This window comes from Sciurus vulgaris (assembly GCF_902686455.1).
Source record: "Sciurus vulgaris genome assembly, chromosome: 3".
NCBI lineage: Eukaryota > Metazoa > Chordata > Mammalia > Rodentia > Sciuridae > Sciurus > Sciurus vulgaris.
In genome coordinates, this window is record NC_136463.1 from 43,438,039 (window position 1) to 43,465,798 (window position 27,760).

Here is a 27,760-nt window from a genome sequence, read left to right on the forward strand (position 1 = left end):
AAAGTTCTTCTAAAATGATTTTCCTATCGAAATCTTATCTCTGTGGATCATTGTTGAGTCCTGTGGCATGAAAGAAAATATCATAAAGTGCCTCCACACTGCATCTAGGTGCTGTTAATATTGAAGAATGAGGAGAGTGGTCCATTAGTAAGCCATGATTTTATAATCCTTACAATAAGTTGTTTGACATTATCAATTAAGCATGATAGTGTGTATGCTTAGTCTATTAAGTAAAATAAATTGGTCTTGGGACAGAACCATTATGTGACCCCATTCTTATGACCTACCAACTACAACCAGATCTGTGTCCCTACCCCACGTGCCTTCTGTAAGTTTGTTGTTGTTGTTTTTCTTTTTTTATTTGCGGTACTGGGGATCGAACTCAGGGCCTTGTGCTTGCGAGGCAAGCACTCTACCAGCTGAGCTATCTCCCCAGCCCCCTTGCCTTCTGTAAGTTTTATCATTGAGTCTCTTCTTGTCCATTTGCTTAAGTTGTAGGAAACCTTAGTGCATTTCAGAATATAAAAATTTCAAACAGCTTTTCTAAACATTTGTTCAAAGGCTGATTTAATTTTTATTTATTTTTATCTGATTTTCATGCTTTTTAAAAATTAAGATGAGACACAAAATATATTACTGTCCCTTGGCGTCTGCAGGGGATTAGTACCAGAATGCCCCTCAGATACCAAAATCCACAGATGCTCAAGTCCCTTATATAAAATGGCATAGTATTTGCATATGACCTTTATATCCTCCTGTATTCTTTAAGTTATGTCAAAGTTACATATGTGTAATACTTAATACAATGTAAATGATATGTAAATTGTTGGTATACTGATCGATGATAAGAAAAAAGTCTATGTGTTCAGTACAAATGCACTTTTTTTTTCCCCAAATATTTTCAGTCCTTGGTTGAGTCTTTGGATGTGGAACCTGTGGGTACAGAGGGCTGACAGTAATCATTCTGAAGGTTCGGATTTGCTGGCATTTGGTGCATTCAGAGTGTTGTGCAACCACTACCTGTCTCCAGTTTCAAAATGTTCTCATCATCCCAGAAAACACCTTGTGCCCATTACACAATTGTTCCCTTCCCATACTTCCCCCATCCTGTGGTGACCACTCCACTGCTCTCTGCCTGTGTGGATTTCCTGTTCTGAATATTTCATAAAAATGGAATCTCTGTGTGGCCCTCTGTGACTGGCTTGTTTCACTCAGCATCCTGTCCTCAAGGCTTGTCCACATGGCCTGTGTCAGTGTTGCAGGCCTGATTTTTGTCATGATATTCAGGTGTCCTGGAGAGTTCCTGATAATGCTCTTCTGCCTAGGCCTGCAGTGGCTGATGGGCACAGCAGCTAATAGTTTAGTTGAGGTTAAAACAACTTTTAAATTTGTTGTTTTTTGTTTGTTGGTTGGTTGGTTGTTTCTGGGGATAGAGCCCAGGTCCTCCAGCATGCTAAGCACACCTGTTATCACTGAGGTGCCCACCCAGCCCCTGGTTATTGTATTTTTTTAACTCCTTAAATTATTGATGTTTTCCGCCATAATTCTTTGCCGAGACCTATTACTTTGCATAGGCTTTCTGGTATTTCCATTGCTTTCAAGCATGTCATAATTATTCTTTGTCATATTCTTTTGATGGAGACTCTAAAAGGTCATGTAATTCTAACATGTCTGTCCTCTTGGTGTTAACATGTGTTAATTGGCTGTTTTCATTCACGTTGAGATTTCCCTGGCTCTTGGTGTGAGTGATTTTCAATTAGAACTTGGATATTTAGGTATCTGTCTTTGACTCTGGATCTTTTGTACAACCTGGTTTTGCTGATTTCTTATGCTCTGGCAGAGAAAATGGTGGGGGAGGGTATGGGGCTTGTTACTGAGTTGAGGATAGAAGTTGAGGTTTCCCAGCTGACCTGTATTATCCAGCCAGGTTGGGAGGTGCTGCTGGTTACTGCTTGTGACAGGAGCAGAGCCACCTCTCTGCTTCTGAACTGGGGTGGAAGTTCATGTTTTGCTCTCCAAAGACACTGGCAGCCTGGGCACTCATTACCCTGAGGGGGATGTGGGTCCCTTCTTGACCTTCTCCTAAACCAGACCACTGAGCCACAGGCTGCAGGTTATTCTGTGGTGTTTGGCTACAGTGAGGCCCTTCTCCACAGGAGGTCTGACTCCTCAGACTGCCTTTTCCCTAGTCTTCTGGCTGGAGAGTGGACTGTGGTTGGGGTTTGGAGAGTGGTCTTTTGTTTGCAGAGCCAGTCTTAAAAGTGAAGGAGGAGCTAATGTGTGTGGTGCCAAACTCTCCTGTGGAGGCTGCCATTGTATTTGGATGAACTTTTTTTTCCTCTAAGAATTTATTTTAAAACTCTTTTTTTTTTTTTTTTTTTTTTTGTAGGAAAGGATTTAAAGTTATATGAGTACTAAATTTATTTCCTCTCTCTCTCTCTCTCTTTTTTTAAACAATGCTGGGGATTTAGCCCAGAGCCTTGCATATACTAAGCAGATGCTCTACCAGTTAGCCACATCCTCAGTCCCTGAATACCAAATCTTAAATGTTGGAATATTTACAAATTTTAGTAAACTGTTCTTCATTTGACTCTCTAACTTGTCCTAAATACAGTTTTCTCCACACACACATGCACACACACTCACATATACACACATGCACTTTTATGTTGATTATGTGGTACAGACCTGCTTCCATAAAGACTTTATCATCTTTCCCTTAGAAATATCAATCAGATTCCTGATTAATAGGACCAGCCCAATAGATATTTACTTACATACTTTTGGGATTTTTTAATACCACAGAAGAATTGAACTCTATGCTTTCTGCAGAAAGAGGCAAAATTTAACTTTTTAAAAGTTTATCTTGAAGTAGAATGATTTAAGCCTGAAGTTAAATTCCTTGAAGTAATTACTAATGCTATAACCAAGCTTTCCTTAGTTGTACACTGCACATAGGAAACCTGACAGAGGTGAGATTTCTCTCCCTCTAGGGAACAGGATTTTGTGTTTCCAAGGGCTTTGCTCTTCATGTCATTTAAATGCCTTGGATGTGTCTAGCGTAGATAGTACTGATGACATTGTATAATCCCCATTTTTTTCTTCTTCATTTTTAACTATTCTTGTGAGCACTTAGACAAGAGAATATTTTAATTTTGGTGCTGGAAAACCAGAAGTGGGAGAACTTGTTACGTTCTTAAGATTTGAACGTTTGCTGTGCAATGGGTATTATGCAGAGTGAAACCCAGTGTTCTGCTGAGGAATCTGGTAGTGAGCGAGGTGGACATTCTGTGGCCAGGGACCTAATGAAGCAAGGCACAAGGCAGTGAGGAGGAGGGTGTAGGTGAAAAAGAAATAGGTAATAAATGGTATTTCACTGTAAGACTAATTCTTTAAAGGAGAGTTAGAGTTATCTACATTGATAACAAACCAGCTAGAGCAAAGAATATTGTGGGAACAAAGAAGTTCTTTTCATAATGAGAAGGGGCTCAGTTATTCAAGAATTTGTGATAATCCTAAACAATGTATTTCTTCATGTAACAGCGTCCTGACTTCTCTCCCTTCTGGCACAGACAGACCCACCTCAGCAGCCACTGTGTTCTCTGGTGCATAGGGAGCAGATTTGGTTGTCCATCCTTTCTACATGGAAGTTACTGAGGGCCCGAGTTTTTGCATATAAACCAGTGCTGGCAAGATATGTACCTAGACATGCTACATGAGAAAGGGACACATGCTAAGACTTGCAAGGGTGTTGCCAAAGGATTCTGAGTGGAGTATCCGTGGCCAGAACTCTCAGGGGATCTGTCCAAGCCTCTGACTCTTCTTGTCTTACCAGGGCTGTTCAACAGCATCCTTTAAACTTGCCCACTCAATGGGGACAAATGACATCTCAGTGGATTATATTGCCCTTCAGAGTCTGACCATCTTTGACAGCTACTATGTGCAGTGATTCCTGTTTGCATGGCAGGAATTTGTCCTTATTACCAATAAAAAATGATTGACTCAGGAGATTCTCTGTGTGCTTGGAATATATCAGTCATGGTTCTTAAGGAAAACTTTGCTAGTTGTGATTTGTCTAATTATCTATGTTCTTTTGATTTTCCAAAAGGACTCAGGCATTTACTTCATGACTTTCAACTTCAATGTTATGAAAGTTTAACTTCTTTGGCAAAAGGGTTTAAGTTTGAGGTAGGCTCAGCAACTGAGCAATAGCCTGTCTCAAAATGAAAAAGGAAAAATAACATGGGGGGTTCAATCAGAATAACTAAATAAATTAGACCCCTATGGCATTTCCCCTTGTAAGGAAACTTAATTATTCCCTTGCACGATGATGTGGCCAAGGAGAAATGAGACTGCACTGGTTTGAAAACTGCACACTAGGCCATGAGAGGACTAGAAAGCTAAGGGGTTGCTGGGGACTAGCTGGAGGGGAGGGGAGGAGAGGGAGTGGGTATGGATACCGAATTCCAGAAAGCATTCTGGAATTACATAGTGGCGATTGGTGCACATTTTAGAGACTGTACTTAATGCCAATAATGTGAGTCTTTTAAAAACAAGAAAATATTTTAATTTTCTAAGAACCTAGTAATACACAAAGAAATAAACACAGAAAATAATAAGAAGGAACAGAGAAAGGGCAGGGGGGAGGAATGGAGGATCTGGGTCGTTCTCAGTAAGCAGTGCCTCCTGAAGGGCCAGCAGGAGGTTTTGGACTGCACTGGCCATCGTGGGTGTTTCCAGCCCCAGGTTTCCCTCAGGTGGTGGAGGTGGTGGAAGTTGAGGTAGAGTTTCCACGAGTATGGGAGGGGGGCCTGCAGCTGCCAGAGGAGCAAAGGTCAACAAAGTCCCCATATTCCTTGCAGGGACAAAGTATTTCCCACTGCCTTGCACACAGTTCCACACAGAGCCCCAGCCCTGGGCAGTGTCCCCAGAATGCATGCAGACAGTGACAGCTATGCTTGTCATTGTTCCTGCCCCACCCCAGTTTCTGGAAGATCTGTTCCGCATGTCCAGCCCCATCCCCTTCCGACATGCTCACACCCCCCACCTCAGTCCTGCTCACCCTCGGCCACTTCTTCCATGGGCTCCAGGTTGTTTCTCAGGGCTGGGACCCCGGGGCCTTGGTCCTCCATGTTGGGGCCAGTCTCGCTGACCTGGCTGTGGATATCACCAAGTGGATAGTGAAGCAAGTGCAAGCCAGGAGTGCAGAGACCACCCAGGAGGGAAGGGGGACGGCAGCAGGAGAGGCTTGGCCTTTCCTCCCATGAGGTCAGTCTTGGTGGCACCACATTGCTCGGAGGAGCAGGCTGAGGCTCAGAGAGGTGCAGGGCCAGTTCCAGGTGTTAGAGCTGTATGTGACCTGGGCAGTGCTTACCTTTGCAACATCATGTCGAACTTGTGTTCGATGGTAGAACACGACATGGTTGACATGGGGGACGCCGAGTCATGAAGGAAGTCTGACTCAGGGGTCTGCAGCAGGCTTTCCTGCAAGACACATGCAGGGCTGGTGTCATCCACCTGTGTAGCCACCTGTGCCTCTGGGTTGGGACATGGAGGAGACACAGAGTCAGTGCCAAAGTGTGACCCACCAGAGGTGTCTGGGGATGGAGTTGAGTGCAGTATCCAAAGCCGTTTGGGACTTGTCCCAGAGGGAGACAAGAGGGCCCCAGCAGAACAATGGCTGGGAGAGTTGAAGGAGGAATTGCCCAGGGAATAGTTAGAAGCCTGAGCAGCTTCAGGCTGGTGTGTTAGCTGGCAAGAGGTGGCAGCTCCCTGCATTGGGAGTGTTATCCCTCGAGTCCCAGCAGAACATGGCCTCTGGAGAAGAGAAAACAGGCTGATCCCAGACAGGAGGCTCTGTGTGTGGGGACACCCAGGACATGGTTCTCTGTGGCACAGTTGACATGGGTCCTGGAGGGAATGTGGTCCAGGTGTCACAGCCCTGAAAGGCTGAATGGCTGTGGGAAGTGGGCCAAGTGGAAGGTGGTGACGCCCAGGGGCCCCAGCTCCTGCCCTCAGAGTCTGGGGTGTGTTCCTTGAGACAGCAAGTGACAGAGCAATGGAACGATTGGCAAGAGTCCCCTGACGTTTTGGCTCAACGCAGCCCTACTAATCCTGACAATGTGTTAGACTTGGAGAGTGTGTGGAGGGACAGTCAGGCCACTGGCAGCTGGACACCTGGGTGCAGGAGTTATAATCAGTTGGATGGCAGAATGCAAAATCATCAGAAGAATAGAGGTGAGATAGGGTCAGTTTCAGTGTTGTGAGGTTGTGACAAATATGGGAATGGTGACCTTGCATGAGGACAAGGCCCAAGCTGGCAGAGAGGGTGGGGATGGGCGAGGAGTTGGTGCTGAGATTCCTCATGGTGTGGGACTATGCCCCTCCTCCTCCCAGCCCTCCAGGGAAGGTGGTCCTGGTGGTGTGAGGGCCCTGAGTCGCTTCTGTCCTTCTCTGAGGCCCTGCCAGTGGAGTCCCGCCTGTCCCACACTTACCCTGAGGCTCAGCTCCTTGCCAGCTGTGCCTGGCCCTGTCTCCTCTTGAGTGTTGATGGAGCTTACACTCCAGCTCCATCGGTGGTGGATGAGAACCTGTGCAGGGCATGGGAAGGTGGTGCCTGGTAGCTGGCAGGGAGCCCCAGGTCCTACTGACCTGTGTTGAGGGTGTTTCTGCCCCTTGTGACCTTGTGCTCCCCAGACCTCACCCAGACCCTGTGTCCCAGGCATGTACCCTGAGAGGACAGGAGATGACACTGGGGGCCCAGGAGGTACCCTGGACACTCCCATTCCCCACCTCCAGTCCTGTCCTGGGGGTCTGACCATGACAGGACACCAGGCTCCCAATCTCCCACCAGCTGCTCCTGCCTTAGGTGCCTTTTCCCCCGTAGTGAGGAGGAAGGCGTGGTGGGGCTCTGCAGGGGTACTCACGGTGACAGTGTGTCTTGGATGGACCTGGCCAGGGCTTTCAGGAGTGGGCCAGATACTGCTCCCCCCAGTGGAAGCAGTGAGGCTCTGGGAAGGGGAGGGGGAAGGGGAAGGGGAAGGGGAAGGGGAAGGGGAAGGGGAAGGAGAAGGGGGAGGGGGAGGGTTGTGGGATCCAAAGCAGGATTGGAAATACTTCCAAAACTTTTTTTTGTGGGGTGTGGTGAGGCTGGGTCCTGGGGAAGGGGCCGAGCTGCCACAGGTGGAACCTTGGCTGCGAGGCCTCCTACCACCTCGCCTTCCACACGGGAGACAGGAAAGCATAGTTTCTGGCTCAAGTGAATTTCACCAAATGAGCTGGGGAGGAGGCCGTTGCTAAGTGGGGGTGCCTGGTTACTGGGTTCCAAGTTCTGTTTGGATCTGTCACAAAGGAAGGGAGGCCATGTCTTGGGGTCCCTGACCTGACCCTTCCTAGGTCCCCCTGGGCTCCTGTCTGCTCTCCTGCAGCCCCATGACATTTCTAGATGTGTACACAGCATCCCCAGCAATGAGCCCACATCCATGTTATAGCCCTGGGTGCAGCCAGGCTCCCAGCTCTGTGGAGACCCAGCTAGGCTTAAACCCAGCTCCTCTTCCTTCCTCTCCTGTGACACTGGGCAAGTCAGTGTGTGTCTAAGGCTTGCCCAGTCTCCCCCAGCACAGTGGGGTCTTCCTAGCATCTGCTTCCTAGCAGTGTCACCAGGCATAGGAGAGGTAACACTTAGAAACCATGTTGTCACATGTCTGTAATGCACAAAAGTAGAGAAGATGTAGAAGCAGGAGGGATGTCACGTAGAATAGAGCTAAAGAGAGGACTCGCCTCTTGCCTGGTGATTTTGAAACTGCTGTTTTCCTCCTCGGCCTTCTTTCCCCGTCTGCTTCCTGAGAGGATTGAATTGCAATTAGTGGGGACAACTGCATCTCCCAGAGCCACTCACCTTGTTCTGTTAGGGATGAGTGAGAGTAAGCAGGTCCCTTGGCACCTCAGGGACACCCCATCACTGAAATTCTGACCTCTTCCGCCTTTCCATTCTCTGGTTCCAGTCAGGTACATGGAGATGGCTGCTCCTGTTCCATGGAATCTCTGTCTCCATCCTCTTACTTTTTTACTTTTTCTTCCTCCCTGCCCCCTACCTCAGGGTTGAACGAAGGGTGCTCAACCACCAAGCCACACCACCACCCCTTTTTCTGTTTTTTATTTTGAGAGAAGGTCTCACAACGTTGCTGAGGTTGGCTTTGAACTTGTGATCCTGTTGCCTCAGCCTCCTGAGCTGCCAGAATTGCACTTGTGTATCACCTTCCCTGGCCTCTTTGTCCTTTTCTGTGTTAACCCCTTGGGCCCCCATTTTCTCTGACCTACACTCTGCTCCCCACATGCGGTGTCAGTGTCTGTGTGCATCTGTGTATATGTACCTATTGGGAGGCAGAGAAGCAATGTTGTCACATGGCAAAGGCAGGTAGGGGTGACCAGGATCATGGGAGTTCTTTTCCTCACAGAAACCCCATGGGTGATGACTGAGTCCTGACCTAGGAAGTCAGGAGCCTGCCTTTTCCTCTGGAGTCTCTCCTTGTCCTATTCCCTGGACCAGTCCCTGCCTGACAAGTGGGTCTCAGTTTTCCGTGTGTCCAAAGAAGGTTTAGAGTGGTAGTGACACATTGGCCCTTTGGGTGGGTGCTGCATAGTTCCCCAGGGTGGCTCGGGCTGGGCAGGGTGGTGCTTCAGGATCCCATGTGTACTGTCTTCCCAGGATGGATGCAGGTGCACCCTGCTTGGCGCAGCCTGGCCTTGTGATCCTGACTTGGTCATACACAGCTCAGAACAACAACAATGGGGCAAGAGAGATTGATTGATTGATTTCCTTTCTCCTATACAAGAAATAGAAGTGATGCTGTATGGTGACTTGTACTGCACCCTTGCAGTCACCTCACTGTCTCTCAGCTCCAGTCTCTCTGGAGTTGGTTTCCATCTTGGAGTCTGTGCCTGTCCCCAGATACTGCATTGTAGAGGGTTTGAGGGGGAAAAGGAAGAACATTGTATAAAACATACAGCTTTGTTGGCTCCATACAAGTTGATCCCCAAGTTCCTGCCTTCTTTCTGCTCACTTCTCATCAGCTTGTAATAATCCTAAACATTATGGACTGGGAACATTCAGAATGTATGAAGCAGATTCTGATCATTATAAGAAGAAATTGATATGTCTAAGATGATAGTGATTCTAATATTTCTCTGTCAGTAATGGATAGAACAAGTAGAAAATCAATGAGCCTGCAGAGGACTTGAATGACCCTGTCAACCAGGGAACTCATAGTTTACAACACTTCATTCTGGGACATTAGAAGATCCATTTGTTTTGAGTACACACACATTACTAAGACAATATTCTGGGATGTAAAAGAAGGTAATAAGATTCAAGTCTGACAAAATAAGTTCTGTGGCCACACCGGAATTAAGAATAATTCCAGTAATAGAAGTCTGCTAGGCCTGTGTGCTGGGCCTCCTACTTAGCAGCTCCCAGCTCACCACACTCTTGTGAGTGCATCTAAGCATCCTCTGCCCTTCAGTGTCGGGTTTGGTGTCTTCCTTGTGACCTCTAGAACATGACAAATGTTCATGTATTGTCACCTCCAAGATTTACTTATGAAATGTCTGTGGCTAACATCTCACTCTCTCCCTTCTTGCTTCTTTCTTTTTCCTTTTGTGTCCTCTTCCCTGTCTTCTTGAGATCTCTGGCTCTGGGGAAGCTGTTGCTCTCTTATGTTGCTCTGTAAGGAGAGGCTTATTCGTCTCAGGACTCATTAATTTTTTCAAAGAACCAATTTTTTGTTTTGTCTGCTTTTTTGAATTTTTTCATCTGCTTCATTTCAGTTTCATTTATTTTGACTCTGATTTTAATTATTTCCTATCTTCTACTTTTGGTGTTGATTTGTTGTTTTGTTAAGGCTTTTTAGATGTAATGTTAGGTCATTGATATGGTGACTGAATATTCTTTTAATGAATGAGCTCATTGCATTGAACTTTTTTCTTAGAATCGCCTTTATTGTGTCCCAGAGATTTTCATATGTTTTGTCACTATTTTCATTTCCCTTTAAGTATGTCTTTGTTTCATCCCCGATTTCTTCTGCTATCCATTGGCCATTTGATAGCATATTGTTTACTCTCCAGGTGTTAGACCAGTTTCTATTTTTTAATTTTATCATTGATTTCTAATTTTATTCCTATGATCTGATAGAATGCAAGCATTATCTCTGTTTTTTTTTTTTGTATTTGCTAGGCATTGCTTTGTGGCCTATGATATGGTCTATTTTATTAATGATCCATGCTACTGAAATAAAGTATATTCAGTCATTCATGGATGAAATATTCTCTCTATGTCTGTTCAGTCTGAAGTATTAATTGCATTTTTAAAATTTCTGTAACTTTGTACTTAGTTTTTGTTTGAAAGATCTATCCAGTGGTGGAGGTCATGTTAAAGTCACCCAGTAATCTTGTGTTGTGGTCTCTTCGATTCATGAAATTTAGAGGTGTATTTTTTTTTTTTTTTGATGTATGAAGATGCCCCATTGTTTGAGGTGTGTGTGTGTGTGTGTGTGTGTGTGTGTGTGTGTGTGTGCGCGCGTGTATTTACTGTTGTTACTGATGTATTAATTTCCTTAAGCAGTATGAAATAACCTTGTTTGTCCCTTCTGCTTAACTTTGGCTCAAAGTCCACTTCATCTGATATGATAGAAACCCCTGATTATGAGATCCCTGTGAATGATACATTTTTCCTCCTTGTACCTCAGTCTCTGGATGTCTATGCCTATGAGGTCAGTGTCTTGGAGACAGCATATTGTTGGGTTGTGTTTTTTAATCCAGTGTCTTTTGATTGATGCATTTAGGTCATTCACATTCAGTGTTATTTTTGAGAAGTAATTTTCATTCCCTGTCATTTTGATTTATTTCTTGTTTTTAATTTGAATTAGTTTCTCTTTGACTATTCTTTTAGTGTACTTCCTCCCTTTGCAAGTTTTCAATTTTATCTTTAATTTCTTCTTCAAGAAATTTTCATTGAGTATATTTTCTGGTTCAGGCTTTGTAGTTGTGAATTCTTTCAACTTTTGTTTATCATGGAAGGTTTTTATTTGTCCATCAATTCTGAAGCTCAATTTTGCTGGTATAGTATTCTTGGCTGGCATCCATTTCCTTTCAGGACTTGGTATATATGAGAACATTATTGGTAATGAATTATACTGGTAATATAGTTTATTATTGATAATAATAGTATATTATTGAGAAATCAGCTGAGATCTGGATTGGTTTTCTTCTAAATGTGATCTGCCGTTTTTCTCAAGGAATCATTAAAATTATATCTTTCTTCTGTAGATTAGGCATTTTCATAATAATACCCAACAATGCCCTTTCCTTCCCAGTTGTGAGCACTGGTCAGGCTTGGAGCCAGGTCAGGCTGGGAGCAGATAGTCCCTGCTGCCTTGGATCAGCCAATTTTCCACCTTAAATCATCTCTGGCTGTGTTTGCAGGTACCTACCACTTAAGTTTCCTGGGATATTCAGGGAACATCTAGCAGTGTTCTATCACAGCTGCTCCCAGCTGGCAACCAGATCTCTTATGTCATGGACATTGAGGCAGCTTCCCTCTGGTGTGGCTCCACAATCAAGAGGACAGAACCTAGTCTTTTCACAGTGATTCCCCACAATGTCAGTGGTTTGTGGATTCTGCACAGATTTTTTTTTTTTTTGTTGTTGTTGTTGTTGCTTTTTTTTTTTTTTTTTTTCCTTTCCTCCCTGCCTTAGCCTGTGTTGCAGAGTGCAGGTTTAGGCACACTTTCCAGCACAGTCCACTCAGCCCCACTCCCCTATTTGGGGTGACAGCAAGGGGAAGGGATTTTCAGTGATTTGGAACTACTAATGGTTCCTCTAGAAATTCTTTGTGACTGGATACCTCAGACGTCCCACTGCAGGGGACTTCCCTCTGGTTTAATTTGCAGCTGTGTGGACTTGGGAAGATGTCTTATGAGACGGCTGTGAACCTCTGGCTCAAGTTTCCTTTCACAATTTGGTTTTTACATGTTTGATGTGTTTTAAGGGACTTGCTGTTCCCATCACACTTAAAATTTTGACTGCCTTTTCAAATGTTGTTAGTGGGTGAGTTGAAGGGATTTTCTGTTCCCTCTCTCTGTCTTTCTTTCTGTTGCCTCTTCCCCCTTTCCCTACCCCAGTTCGGGTTTGGGATCAGGGAACCATGTGCTTTTTTTCTTCTGTAGTAACCAGTCTTCAAATCTCTCCAGCTCTCCGACTTAGTAATACTGAGTCTTAGAACATTTCATTTGTCACCATCTCTCAATTCTGCTTTTCCCTCACTGCCTCCTTTGGTTGCATGAGGAGATTGGGAATCGTTGTCTTACTCCCTTCTACCATCTTGCCTGTTTCTTATTTATTTTCTTTTAATTGATGCATCATAGTTATGTAGAAAATTGGAATGCCTTGTGATGTATTCACACATACACATAGTACAATTTGGTCAACTTCATTCCTCAGTTCTTCCCCTTTGCCTCTTGTCTTTCCTCACCTTTTTTTAAAGTTGTCGTTGTCCTTTATTTTACTTATTTATTTGTATGTGGTGCTAAGCCTCGAACCCAGTGCTCTGCCACAGAGCTACAACTCCAGCCTTCCTCCTTCACCCTTGATTTCCTCTTCCTACTTCTCTCCCTTCTATTTTTGAAAGTTCCCCCTTTTTATTCCTTTGTTGTTCCCTAAGTTCCGCTTATGAGACAAAGAATTTGACCCTTACTTTCTGAGTCTGACTGATTTCACTTGGCATGATGTTTTCCATTTGTATCCATTTACCAGCAAATGACACAATTTCATTTTTCTTTATGGCTGAGTAGAACTCCATTGTGTGTATGCATGTTTGTATATATATATATTCATACATACATACATACATATCATATTCTTTCTTCATTCCTGGGTACCTAGGCTGGTTCCACAGCTTGGCTATTGTGCAATCATAAACATTGGTATGGGGCTGCATTTGTAGTTCAGTGGTAGGGTGCTTGCCTAGCCTGTGTGAGGCACTGGGCTCGATTCTCACCATCTCATACAAATAAAGAAAATAAAGGTCCATCACCAACTTGAAAACATTTAAAAAAAAGCCATAACTATAATATGCTGACTTTAGATTTTTCATGACTAACAATAAGTGAGAGTTGGGCTATGTGGTAGTTCCATTTTGAGGAATCATCACACTGTTTTCCAAAGTGGTAGTACTCATTTGCAGTCCCATAAACAATATATAAACATACTTTTTCTCTCGCATCCTCAACTATTATACTTATTTGTATTCTTGATGATTGCCATTCTGACTTCTATCTCTCTAATTACGAATGATGTTGAACCTGTTTTCATATATTTGGTGGCCATTAGAATTTCTTCCTTTTTGAGAAATGTCCCTTTAGATCTTTTGCCCATTTACTGAGTGACATATTGGTTTTTTGTTTGTTTGTTTTTTAGTGTTCTGCTTTTGAGTTCTTTTATATTGTGGTGATTAATGCCCTGTTGGAGGAGTATCTGGCAAACTTTTTCTCCCATTCTGTAGGCTCTCTTCACACTCTTGTTTTCTTTGCTGTGCAGAAGTTTCTTACTTTAATGCTATCACACTAATTGATTCTCACTTTTAATCCTTGAACTTTAGGAGTCTGATTAAGGAAGTCATGCTCCTGCCAGTGTGTTGGACTGGTGCCTCTATGTTTCCTTCTAGCAGTTTTGCTGTTTATGGACTAATTCCTAAAGCTTTGATCCACTTCGAGTTTATTTTTGTGCAGAGTAAAAGATCGGGCTGTAACTTCATTCTTCTTCATATGGCTATTCAGTTTTCCCTGAAGCATTTGGTAAAGAGGTCATCATTTCTCCAATGTATGCTTTTGGCACCCTTGTCAAGAATCAGATTTATGTGGATTTGCCTGTGTCAATCCATTTTCAGTTCACTTTTATGTATTGTGTAAGATACGTGTCCAGCTTCATTGCCTTGCATGTAAATATCCATGTTTCCCAGCAGCACACGTGGATGCTGTGTGAACTTCTCTTAGAAGTTCTTGGTGGCTTTTCAGTAATTGAGTCTGCATACACTTCTCTCCTGTGTTCCATATTTATATGGTATTCTCTATTCCCTTCTTTTTTGTGCGTTTTTGTGTCAGTATCTGACAGGATTACTGGAGTCCTATATTTGAAAATAGGTACTGTAACACCTCTTAATTGTAATACCTCTCAATAGGAGATGACTATTCATATCTTTTTGTGGTCCCATCGGAATTAAAGGATTTTCTTTCTGTATGAAGTAAAATTGGTAGATTGAGAGCAATGTCACTGAATTTCTTGCTTTGGGTAGACTGGACTGTTTAACAGTATTCATTCTTCTAATCTATAAGCACACTATCTTTTTAATCCATATATGTCTTCAGTTTTTCTCATCAGTGTCTTATAATTGTTACGATACAGGTAAATTTGCTTTTCTTAGAAGACATTTGGCTCAATTTGTTTCTGAGTATTTTGTTCCTTTTGATGTTATCAGTGGAATCTTCATTTTTTGATAATTGATTATTGAGGGTATGGAAATGCTTCTGATTTTCACAGATGGATTTTGTTTGCTGAACTTTGACTGAACTTGTTAATAGGTTCTCACAGTTTTAATTGGAGAAGGTTGTAGCATGTTCTGTGAAGAAAACTGTCACCTGCCAACAGTGGCAGAGCTTCTTTTCTTCCTTCCTGGTTTGGATGCCTGCGATTTCTTTTCTTCGCTGATTCCTCTGGCTGGGACCTCCAGCACTTCATGGAATGAAATAGAAGTTGCTCAAGTGTGGGCAACCTCACCTTGCTTCTGATCTTCAAGGAAAAGGTTTCCGTTTGTCACCCACTGCATATGACATTTGATTTGGCAGATCCTGTATGACCTTATTGTCTTGTGGTGCATTCCTTTTTCACCTAATTTTCGGAGGACGGCCATCATGAAAACGTGTTGAATTTTCTCAGAATCATTTTTCTACACCTATTGAGATAATATGATCATTTCTATCTGTCAGCATAATTTATCACATTGAATTATTTGTGTGTTTTTTGTTAAAGATTTTTGTGTCTGTGGACATGAAACCTGTACGTATAGGTTTTGATGTAGTTTTTGTAATATTGCAGCAACTTTAGAGTGTGGAGTATTTGAAGCTCATGCAAGTTGTGCTTACAGTGCTACTGCTCATACAGGAGTGAGAAAGCCAAGCAGCACTGCCAGCATAATTCATTTCTGTGAACCTGAACTCACCCTCCTCCAGGGATGGACCCCAAACCTTGAGCAATCACTGTGGGAGGCCAGGTCATAGCACTCAGCCTGTCACCTGGTACCTTTAGTCCTGAACCAAATCCTGTGGGGAAAAGCCAATGCACTTCTCCCCAGCACTCATTGCATCTGTGTGTTCCTGCAGATTTACATCATCTGTGTGTCCTTTATCAAATGAGATTCTCTATAGACCCACTCTGAACAGGTCAGTGTGTTTCTTCATGTAACAGTTCCTGACTTCTCTCCCTTATGGCACAGACACACCCACCTCAGCAGCCACCGTGTTCTCTGACGCACAGGGAGCAGAGTTGATTGTCCATCCTTTCGACACGGGAGTTACTGAGGGCCTGAGTTTTTGCATATAAAACAGTGCTGGCAGGATATGTACCTAGCTTTAGACATTCTAAAAGACATGAAAAAGGGACACATGCTAAGACTTGCAAGGGTGTTGCCAAAGGATTCTGAGTGGAGTATCCATGGCCGGATTTCCCAGGGTATCTGTCCAGGCCTCTGCCTCTTGTATTCTTACCAGGGCTGTTCAACAGCATCCTTTAAACTTGCCCACTCAATGGGGACAAATAACATCTCAGTGGATTGTGTGTCACCAGAGTTTGAGCATCTTTGACAGTTACTATGTGCAGTGATTGCCTTTTGCATTGGAGATTTGTCCTCATTACCAATAAAAAATGATTGACTCAGGAGATTCTGTGTGTGCCTGGAATATATCAGTCATGGTTTTTAAGGAAAACGTTGCTAGTTGTCATTTGTCTAAATATGTGTGTTCTTTTTGATTTTCCAAAAGGAGTCAGGCATTTACTTCATGACTCCTGACCCTTCAGTCACAAAAATATATTTTCAACTTCAGTGTTATGAAAGTCTAACTTCTTTGGCAAAAGGATTTAAGTTTGAGGTAGGCTCAGCAACTGAGCAATAGCCTGTCTCAAAATGAAAAAGGAAAAATACCATGGGGGGTTCAATCAGAATAACTAAATAAATTAGACCCCTATGGCATTTTCCCCTTGTAAGGAAACTTAATTATTCCCTTGCATGATGACGTGGACAAGGCGAAATGAGACTGCACTGGTTTGAAAACTGCACACTAGGCCATGAGAGAAGCTAAGGGGTTGCTGGGGACTAGCTGGAGGGGAGGGGAGGAGAGGGAGTGGGTATGGATACCGAATTCCAGAAAGCATTCTGGAATTACATAGTGGCGATTGGTGCACATTTTAGAGACTGTACTTAATGCCAATAATGTGAGTCTTTTAAAACAAGAAAATATTTTAATTTTCTAAGAACCTAGTAATACACAAAGAAATAAGCACAGAAAATAATAAGAAGGAACAGAGAAAGGGCAGGGGGGAGGAATGGAGGATCTGGGTCGTTCTCAGTAAGCAGTGCCTCCTGAAGGGCCAGCAGGAGGTTTTGGACTGCACTGGCCATCGTGGGTGTTTCCAGCCCCAGGTTTCCCTCAGGTGGTGGAGGTGGTGGAAGTTGAGGTAGAGTTTCCACGAGTATGGGAGGGGGGCCTGCAGCTGCCAGAGGAGCAAAGGTTAACAAAGTCTCCATATTCTTTGCAGGGACAAAGTATTTCCCACTGCCTTGCACAGTTCCACACAGAGCCCCAGCCCTGGGCAGTGTCCCCAGAATGCATGCAGATAGTGACAGCTATGATGTCATTGTTCCTGCCCCACCCCAGTTCTGGAAGATCTGTTCCGCATGTCCAGCCCCATCCACTTCCGACATGCTCACACCCCCCCACCTCAGTCCTGCTCACCCTCGGCCACTTCCTCCATGGGCTCCAGGTTGTTTCTCAGGGCTGGGACCCCGGGGCCTTGGTCCTCCATGTTGGGGCCAGTCTCGCTGACCTGGCTGTGGATATCACCAAGTGGATAGTGAAGCAAGTGCAAGCCAGGAGTGCGGAGACCACCCAGGAGGGAAGGGGGACGGCAGCAGGAGAGGCTTGGCCTTTCCTCCCATGAGGTCAGTCTTGGTGGCACCACATTGCTCGGAGGAGCAGGCTGAGGCTCAGAGAGGTGCAGGGCCAGTTCCAGGTGTTAGAGCTGTATGTGACCTGGGCAGTGCTTACCTTTGCAACATCATGTCGAACTTGTGTTCGATGGTAGAACACGACATGGTTGACATGGGGGACGCCGAGTCATGAAGGAAGTCTGACTCAGGGGTCTGCAGCAGGCTTTCCTGCAAGACACATGCAGGGCTGGTGTCATCCACCTGTGTAGCCACCTGTGCCTCTGGGTTGGGACATGGAGGAGACACAGAGTCAGTGCCAAAGTGTGACCCACCAGAGGTGTCTGGGGATGGAGTTGAGTGCAGTATCCAAAGCCGTTTGGGACTTGTCCCAGAGGGAGACAAGAGGGCCCCAGCAGAACAATGGCTGGGAGAGTTGAAGGAGGAATTGCCCAGGGAATAGTTAGAAGCCTGAGCAGCTTCAGGCTGGTGTGTTAGCTGGCAAGAGGTGGCAGCTCCCTGCATTGGGAGTGTTATCCCTCGAGTCCCAGCAGAACATGGCCTCTGGAGAAGAGAAAACAGGCTGATCCCAGACAGGAGGCTCTGTGTGTGGGGACACCCAGGACATGGTTCTCTGTGGCACAGTTGACATGGGTCCTGGAGGGAATGTGGTCCAGGTGTCACAGCCCTGAAAGGCTGAATGGCTGTGGGAAGTGGGCCAAGTGGAAGGTGGTGACGCCCAGGGGCCCCAGCTCCTGCCCTCAGAGTCTGGGGTGTGTTCCTTGAGACAGCAAGTGACAGAGCAATGGAACGATTGGCAAGAGTCCCCTGACGTTTTGGCTCAACGCAGCCCTACTAATCCTGACAATGTGTTAGACTTGGAGAGTGTGTGGAGGGACAGTCAGGCCACTGGCAGCTGGACACCTGGGTGCAGGAGTTATAATCGGTTGGATGGCAGAATGCAAAATCATCAGAAGAATAGAGGTGAGATAGGGTCAGTTTCAGTGTTGTGAGGTTGTGACAAATATGGGAATGGTGACCTTGCATGAGGTCAAGGCCCAGGCTGGCAGAGAGGGTGGGGATGGGCGAGGAGTTGGTGCTGAGATTCCTCATGGTGTGGGACTATGCCCCTCCTCCTCCCAGCCCTCCAGGGAAGGTGGTCCTGGTGGTGTGAGGGCCCTGAGTCGCTTCTGTCCTTCTCTGAGGCCCTGCCAGTGGAGTCCCGCCTGTCCCACACTTACCCTGAGGCCCAGCTCCTTGCCAGCTGTGCCTGGCCCTGTCTCTTCTTGAGTGTTGATGGAGCTTACACTCCAGCTCCATCGGTGGTGGATGAGAACCTGTGCAGGGCATGGGAAGGTGGTGCCTGGTAGCTGGCAGGGAGCCCCAGGTCCTACTGACCTGTGTTGAGGGTGTTTCTGCCCCTTGTGACCTTGTGCTCCCCAGACCTCACCCAGACCCTGTGTCCCAGGCATGTACCCTGAGAGGACAGGAGATGACACTGGGGGCCCAGGAGGTACCCTGGACACTCCCATTCCCCACCTCCAGTCCTGTCCTGGGGGTCTGACCATGACAGGACACCAGGCTCCCAATCTCCCACCAGCTGCTCCTGCCTTAGGTGCCTTTTCCCCCGTAGTGAGGAGGAAGGCGTGGTGGGGCTCTGCAGGGGTACTCACGGTGACAGTGTGTCTTGGATGGACCTGGCCAGGGCTTTCAGGAGTGGGCCAGATACTGCTCCCCCCAGTGGAAGCAGTGAGGCTCTGGGAAGGGGAGGGGGAAGGGGAAGGGGAAGGGGAGGGGGAGGGGGAAGGGGAAGGGGAAGGGGAAGGAGAAGGGGGAGGGGGAGGGTTGTGGGATCCAAAGCAGGATTGGAAATACTTCCAAAACTTTTTTTTGTGGGGTGTGGTGAGGCTGGGTCCTGGGGAAGGGGCCGAGCTGCCACAGGTGGAACCTTGGCTGCGAGGCCTCCTACCACCTCGCCTTCCACACGGGAGACAGGAAAGCATAGTTTCTGGCTCAAGTGAATTTCACCAAATGAGCTGGGGAGGAGGCCGTTGCTAAGTGGGGGTGCCTGGTTACTGGGTTCCAAGTTCTGTTTGGATCTGTCACAAAGGAAGGGAGGCCATGTCTTGGGGTCCCTGACCTGACCCTTCCTAGGTCCCCCTGGGCTCCTGTCTGCTCTCCTGCAGCCCCATGACATTTCTAGATGTGTACACAGCATCCCCAGCAATGAGCCCACATCCATGTTATAGCCCTGGGTGCAGCCAGGCTCCCAGCTCTGTGGAGACCCAGCTAGGCTTAAACCCAGCTCCTCTTCCTTCCTCTCCTGTGACACTGGGCAAGTCAGTGTGTGTCTAAGGCTTGCCCAGTCTCCCCCAGCACAGTGGGGTCTTCCTAGCATCTGCTTCCTAGCAGTGTCACCAGGCATAGGAGAGGTAACACTTAGAAACCATGTTGTCACATGTCTGTAATGCACAAAAGTAGAGAAGATGTTGAAGCAGGAGCGATGTCACGTAGAATAGAGCTAAAGAGAGGACTCGCCTCTTGCCTGGTGATTTTGAAACTGCTGTTTTCCTCCTCGGCCTTCTTTCCCCGTCTGCTTCCTGAGAGGATTGAATTGCAATTAGTGGGGACAACTGCATCTCCCAGAGCCACTCACCTTGTTCTGTTAGGGATGAGTGAGAGTAAGCAGGTCCCTTGGCACCTCAGGGACACCCCATCACTGAAATTCTGACCTCTTCCCCCTTTCCATTCTCTGGTTCCAGTCAGGTACATGGAGATGGCTGCTCCTGTTCCATGGAATCTCTGTCTCCATTCTCTTTCTTTTTTACTTTTTTCTTCCTCCCTCCCCGCTACCTCAGGGTTGAACCAAGGGTGCTCAACCACCAAGCCACACCACCACCCCTTTTTCTGTTTTTTATTTTGAGAGAAGGTCTCACAACGTTGCTGAGGTTGGCTTTGAACTTGTGATCCTGTTGCCTCAGCCTCCTGAGCTGCCAGAATTGCACTTGTGTACCACTTCCCTGGCCTCTTTGTCCTTTTCTGTGTTAACCCCTTGGGCCCCCATTTTCTCTGACCTACACTCTGCTCCCCACATGCGGTGTCAGTGTCTGTGTGCATCTGTGTGTATGTACCTATTGGGAGGCAGAGAAGCAATGTTGTCACATGGCAAAGGCAGGTAGGGGTGACCAGGATCATGGGAGTTCTTTTCCCCACAGAAACCCCTTGGGTGATGACTGAGTCCTGACCTAGGAAGTCAGGAGCCTGCCTTTTCCTCTGGAGACTGTCCTTGTCCTATTCCCTGGATCAGTCCCTGACTGACAAGTGGGTCTCAGTTTTCCATGTGTCCAAAGAAGGTTTAGAGTGGTAGTGACACATTGGCCCTTTAGGTGGGTGCTGCATAGTTCCCCAGAGTGTCTAGGGCTGGGCAGGGTGGTGCTTCAGGGTCCCATGTTACTGTCTTCCCAGGTTGGATGCAGGTGCACCCTGCTTGGTGCAGCCTGGCCTTGTGTTCATTGCATGTGTGCTGCCGTTGGCATGAGCATGGAAAGAGTCCCACAGAACATATGCCCTCTCACATCATTTCTGAAATCTTACATATGAGGTTCTTTTGTCCCATGTCCCCAAAACCAGAAAGTTAATCAGCCCTTTTTATCTGCATGGATGTGTGGTGAGAGGTGGATCCCCAAATCGAATGTGAGTTGGTGTGATTATCAGAAGTGGGCTGGATGGGCGCATGGTGAAGCCGTCAGATCTTCAGAAATGCGCATGTTATTTCCGGCCCTGTCTCCAGAGGGGAGGGTCTTTTCTGAGTTCACACAGTGATTTAAGGAGAAGCTGGGGCCTCAGTTGGGATTAGATTTGCCCCCACACTGCAGAAATCCCAGCATCTGAGGAGCTCAGACTGAGTGTAGAGAAAGAGAGAGAGAGAGAGAATGAGAGAAAGAGAGAGAGAGAGAGAGAGAGAGAGAGAGAGAGAGAGAGAGAGAGAGAGAGAGAAAATTGATTTTCTTTCTCCTCTACAAGAACGTGAGGTGGTGCTGTGTGCTGACCTGGACTGCCCCCATGCAGTCACCTCACTGTCTCCCTGCCCCAGCCTCTCTGGAGCTGGTTTCCATCCTGGAGTCTGTCCCTGGCCCCAGATGCTGCATTGTGGAGGGTTTGAAGGGGAAAGGGAAGGACAGAGTGCCACACAGCTTTGTTGGCTCCCTGCCAGCTGATCTCCAAGTCTCCGCATTCCTTCTGCTCACATCTGATCAGCTGGAGCTGTGGTCACTCTTAGCTCCAGAGAGGTGATGAGTGACAGCCTGTTAGTGTGGAGAGTAGCTTGCCCTAGAAACCAAGTCTTTGTTCTGAAGAAATGGACAAAGTGAAAACTGTATGTTCAAGAGCAGACTCTTTCCTTCCCTAAAGCCCAAGATGAAGGGGAGGAAAGAGAGTCTCCCGGGGGTGCTGGGCAGTGGTTTATCTGTTACCAAACCGGGCCTGTCATGCCTTCCTCACAGTGTGATCCTCCCTGAATCTGCTCAAAGTTGCTCCAAGGAGCATTTATTCACAGGATGGGTATGTCTGGTAGGGAGAGACCCCAGACTCAAATCTGCCTCCCTGAGGATAGGGCTCAGGGGTGTTTATGTGACCAGAATGCCATTGAGGGGTGATCTGAGGTGAGGGATTCAGTGTCTGTGTGCTTAGTCTACTTACATCGCACTTGATGGGACATGGGAAAATGGTCCTCTGGCTGGAGGGTGGACTTTGGCTGGGGTTTCTTTGGTCTTTTGTTTGCAAAGCCAGTCTTAAAAGTGAAGGAGGAACTAATGTGTGTAGTGCCCGTCTCTACTGTGAAGGCTGCCATTCCATTTGGCTGAACTTTTTTTCTCTAAGAATTTCTTTTAAAGAAATTTGTTTTAAAGAAAAAAAATTTAAAGAATTTTCGTAGGAAAGGATTTAAAGTTATATCAATACTAAATTTTTTTTCTACTGTTTTTTTTTCTTTTTCTTTCTTTCTTTCTTTTTTTCCTTTTTTTTTTTTTTTTTTTTTTTTTTTAACAATGCTGGGGATTTAACCCAGAGCCCACACCTACTAAGAAGGTAAGAAGGTGCTCTACCAGTTAGCCACATCCCTAGCCCGAATACCAAATCTTAAATGTTGGAATATTTACCAAATATTAGTAAACTATTCTTCATTTGATTTTCTAACTTGTCCTAAATACAGTTAATGTCCACACATACACTCATATACACACACATGCACATTTATGTTGATTATGTGGTACACACCTGCTTCTGTGAAGGCTATATCATCTTTTTCTTAGATATATATATCAGATTTCTCATTGATAGGACCAGACCTTGTGAGGAAGGCATGACAGATCATGCCTTTGAGATTTTTTTAATACCACAGAAGAGTTAAACTACATGTGATATGAAAAAAAATGTTATGCTTTCCAATGAAAGAGGCGAAATTTAACTTTGTAAAACTTTGTCTTGAAGTAGAATGATTTAAGCCTAAAGTTAAATTCCTTGAAGTAATTATTAATGCTATAACCAAACTTTCCTTAGTTGTACAGTGTACATAGGAAACCTGACAGAGGTGAAATTTCTATCCCTCTAGGGAACAGGATTTTGTGTTTTCAGGGTTTTGCTTTTGATGTCATTGGTTGTGTCTAGTGTAGATAGTACTGATGAGATTCAGTTTAATCCTCATTTTTTCTTCTTTGTTTTTAGCTATTCTTGTGAGCCGTTAGATAAGAGGGTATTTTAATTTTGGTGTTGGAAAACCAAAACTTGGAGAACATGTTGCATTCTTTTCTTTTCTTTTTTTTTTTTGGTGGGGGGGGGCGGATACTGAGGATCGAACCTAGGGCCTTGTGCTTGCCAGGCAAGCACCCTACCAACTGAGCTGTCTCTTCAGCCCCTGTGTTGCATTCTAAAGATTTGAACATTTGTTTTGCACTCGGTGTTATACACAGTGATACCTACCCAGTGTTCTGCTGAGGAATCTGGCTAGTGAGGGAGGTGGACATGCTGTGGCCAGGGACCTAATGAAACAAGGCAAAAGGCAGTGAGGAGGAGGGCGTAGGTGAAGAAGAAATAGGTAATAAATGATATGCCACTGTAAGACTAATTCTTTAAAGGAGAGCTAGAGTTATCTACATTGATAACAAACCAACTAGAGCAAAGAATATTGTGGGGACAAGAAGTATCATAATGACAAGGGGCTCAGTTATTCAAGAATTTGTGATAATCCTAAACATTATGAACTGGGAACATAGTTTCAGAATGTGCAAAGAAGATCCTGATCACTGCAAGGAGAAATCGATAAGTCCAAGATAGTCAGCGATTTCATTGGTTTCATTTCATTGTTATCTGTCAGTAATGGATAGAACAAGTAGAAAATCAATGAGCCTGCAGAGGACGTGAATGACACTGTCAACCAGGGGACTCTACTTCATAGTTTACAACACTCCATTCTGGGACATCAGAAGATGCATTTGTTTTGAGTACACACACACATTACTAAGACAATATTCTGGGATGTAAAACAATCATGCTAATAATGATTCAAGTCATACAAAATAAGTTCTGTGGCCACACTGAAATTAAGAATAAGTCCAGTAATGGAAGTCTGCCAGGCTTGTGTGCTGGGCCTCCTGCTTAGCAGCTTCTAGCTCCCCTCACCCTTGTGAACACATCTGAGCAGTCACCTGGGTTTAGTGTTTCCCTTGACGGCACATAAATGTTCATGTGTCATCACCTCCAAGATTTACTCATGAAATGACTGTGGCTAACATCTTCTCTCTTTTCTTCTTCTTTTCCTGTTGTGTCCTCTTCCCTGTCTCCTTGGGATCTCTGGCTCTTGGGAAGCTGCTACTCTCTTAGGTTGTTTTGTAAGGAGAGGCTTCTGAATCTTAGGACTCATAATTGTTTCAAGAAACCAACTTTTTGTTAATGAATGAGCTCATTGCATTGAACTTTTTTCTTAGAATAACCTTCAGAGTGTCCCAGAGATTTTGATATGTTTTGTCACTCTTCTCATTTACCGTTATGTTTTTATTTCACCCCTGATTTCTTCTGCTATCCATTGGTCATATAATAGCATATTATTTATTCTCCAGGTGTTAGACTAGTTTCTATTTTTTTTATTTTATCCTTGATTTCTAATTTTATTCCATTATGATCTGATAGAATGAAGTTATTATCTCTTTTTTTTGTATTTGCTAAGCATTGCTTTGTGGCCTAAGATATGGTCTATTTTACAAATAATCCATGTTGCTGAGAAGAAAGTGTGTTTAATCATCAATGGATGAAATATTCTCTATGTGTCTCTTCAGCCTGAATTGTTAATTGCATTTTTAAAATTTCTACAGCTTTTAATTCAGTTTTGGTTTTGAAGATCTATCCAATGATGAGAGTCATGTTAAAGTCATCCAGTATTCTTGTGTTGTGGTCTCTTTGATTCATGAAATTTGGAAGATTTTTTTTTTAAGTATGAAGATGCCCCATTGAGGTATGTGTGTGTGTGTGTATGTGTGTGTATACATATGTGTGTTTATATATATGTTTATATATATATACATGTGTGTATATGTGTGTATGTATATATATATATGTATATATATATAATTTATGTATAATTTCCTTAAGCAGTATGAAATGACCTTGTTTGTCCCTTCTGCTTAACTTTGGCTCAAAGTCCACTTCATCTGATATGATAGAAACCCCTGATTCTTTATGAGATCCATGTGAATGATACAGTTTTCCCCCTTCTACCTTCAGTCTCTGGATGTCTATGCCTATGAGGTCAGTGTCTTGGAGACAGCATATTGTTGGGTTGTGTTTTTTAATCCAGTGTCTTTTGATTGATGCATTTTGGTCATTCACATTCAGTGTTATTTTTGAGAAGTAATTTTCATTCCCTGTCATTTTGATTTATTTCTTGTTTTCAATTTGAATTAGTTTCTCTTTGACTATTCTTTTAGTGTACTTCCTCCCTTTGCAGGTTTTCAATTTTATCTTTAGTTTCTTCTTCAAGAAATATTTCATTGCATATGGTTCAGGCTTTGTAGTTGTGAATTCTTTCAACTTTTGTTTATCATGGAAGGTTTTTATTTGTTCATCAAATTTGAAGCTCAATTTTTCTGGTATAGTATTCTTGGTTGGCATCCATTTCCTTTCAGGACTTGGTATTTATTAGTCCAAGACTTCCCAGCTTTTAGGGTCTGGGTTGAGAAATCAGCTGAGATCTGAATTGGTTTCTTCTAAATGTGATGTGTCATTTTTCCATGGCAGCTGTTAACATTATATTTCTTCTGTAGGTTGGGCATTTTCATAATAATGTCCAAATGATGCCCTTTCCTTACCAGTTGTAACCACTGGTCAGGCTGGGAGCAGACACTCCCTACTGCCTTGGATCAGTCAATTTTCCACCTTAACTAATCTCCTTCTGGCTGTGTTTGCAGGTGTCTACCACTTAACTTTCCTGGGATATTCAGGGAACTTCTCTTAGCAGCCTTCTGCCCACAGCTGCCTCCACCTGGCAACCAGATCTCTAGGTCACTTCAGGCAGCTTCCCTCTAGTATGGCCCCTGATCGAGAGAACAGTCCCTAGGCTTCTCACAGTGCTTCCCCCCAGTGTCAGTGGTTGTTGCTGCTGTGGTCCTGATGGATCCTTTTCCTCTGCTCAGAGCCAAAGCTGCTTTGCTGCTTTATCACTGTCTGGGTTGGTGGATGCTGCACAGTGTTTTTTGTTCTTGTTGCTGTTTTAATTTTTTTTCTCCTTCATTTGCTTGGGTTGCAGAGCTGATTTAATAACACTTCCAAGCACAGTCCACTCAACCCTACTCCCTTGTTTGGGGTAAGGGCATGGAGGAGGGATTTTCAGTGATTTTGGTTTACTTGTGGTTCCTCTAGAAATTCTGACTGGATCCCTAAGAGGTCCCACTGCAGGGGGCTTCTCTCTGGTTTCATTTGCAGCAGTCTGGACATGGGAAGATGTCTTGTCATGAGATGACTGCAAACCCCTGGCTCAGCTTTCCTTTCATAATTTGGTTTTCACCTGTTGGATCTGTCTTAAGGGATCTGCTATTCCTGTCACACTTAAATTTTTGTCTGCCTTTCCAAATATTTTTAGTTGGTGAGTTTAAAAGATTTTATGCTCTTTGTTTTTCTTTCTGCTGCATCTCACCCCTTCTGCCGCCTCTCACCCCTTCTGCCACCCTGGTCTGGGTTCAGAATCAGGGATCTGTGTGCTTATTATCCCCGTCTTAACAGTCTTCAAATCTCTCCAGGTCTCAGACTTAGTATATTGAGTCTTAGAACATTTCATTTGTCACCATGTCTAAATTCTGCCTTTCCCTCCCTGCTTCCTTTCTGTGTAGTGAGGAGATCAGGAATCATTGTCTTGCTCCCTTCCACCATCTTCCCAGTCTCTCATTTATTTTCTTTTAACTGGTGCATTATAGTTATGTAGAAAATTGGAGTGCATTGTGATGTATTCACACATGCACATAGTACAATTTGGTCAACTTTGTTCCCTGGTTTTTCCCCTTTGCCTCTTGTCCTCTCTCACCCTTGATTTCCTATTTCTACTCCTCTCCTATTTTTGGAAGATCCCCCTTTTTATTCCTTTTTTTCTCCATAACTTCCACTTATGAGAAAAAGCATTTGACCCTTGCTTTCTCAGTCTGACTTACATCACTTGGCCTGATGTTCTCCAGTTCCATCAATTTATCAACAAATGACATAATTTCATTTTTCTTTATGGCTGAGTAGAGTCCATTGTATATATGTGTATGTATATACACGTATACAACTATGGTGGTTCCATAACTTGGCTATTGTGCTGTTATAAACTTTGGTATGTATATATCACTATAATATGCTGACTTTAGATTTTTACATAACTACCAAGAAGTGAGAGAGCTGGGCTGTATGGTGGTTCTATTTTGAGGCATTATCACCCTGCTTTCCAAAATGGTAGCACTAATTGCAGTGTATAAGCATACTTTTTCTCCCACATCCTCAACAATCATCCTTATTTGTATTCTGGATGATTGCCATTTTGACTGGCTAGGGTAAAGTCTCAGTGTAGTTTTGACTTCTATCTCTCTAATTACTAAGAATGTTGAGTATGTTTTTATATATCTGGAGGCCACTTGAATTTCTTCTTTTGTCCTTTTAGATCTTTTGCACACTTATTGAGCAGGTTATCAGTTATTTTTAGTGTTATGTTTTTGAGTTCTTATATTGTGTGGTGATTAATGCCCTGTTGGAAAAGTATCTGGCAAACATTTCCCCCCAATTCCTATGAAGAGGATTTGTCATCTGCCAACAGAAGCAGCACTTATGTCTTCCTTCCTGATTTGGCTGCCTACTGTTTCTTTTTCCTCACTGATTCCTGTGGCTGGGACCTCCGGCACTCCATGGAATAGAAGTTACAAAGTGTGGGCAACCTCACTTTGGTCCTTATCTTAAGGGAAAAGGTTTCCATTCTTCAGTCACTGCATATATTTGATG

The 27,760-nt window shown here is 44.5% G+C and overlaps 2 protein-coding genes across 4 annotated transcripts in view; one reads left to right on the forward strand and one right to left on the reverse strand.

Annotated features, from left to right (window-relative positions):
- Positions 1-27,760, forward strand: part of LOC306658385 (uncharacterized protein) — a 49,977-nt gene that overhangs the window by 18,673 nt on the left and 3,544 nt on the right. The gene's annotated exons all lie outside the window — the stretch shown is intronic.
- LOC306657593 (uncharacterized protein) lies at positions 16,580-18,361 on the reverse strand (the record flags this gene model as incomplete). Its single annotated transcript, XM_079133724.1, has 4 exons — positions 16,580-16,815; positions 17,058-17,152; positions 17,370-17,532; positions 18,289-18,361. The coding sequence occupies 4 exons, from the start codon at positions 18,359-18,361 to the stop codon at positions 16,580-16,582; spliced, it is 567 nt and encodes a 188-aa protein (XP_078989850.1).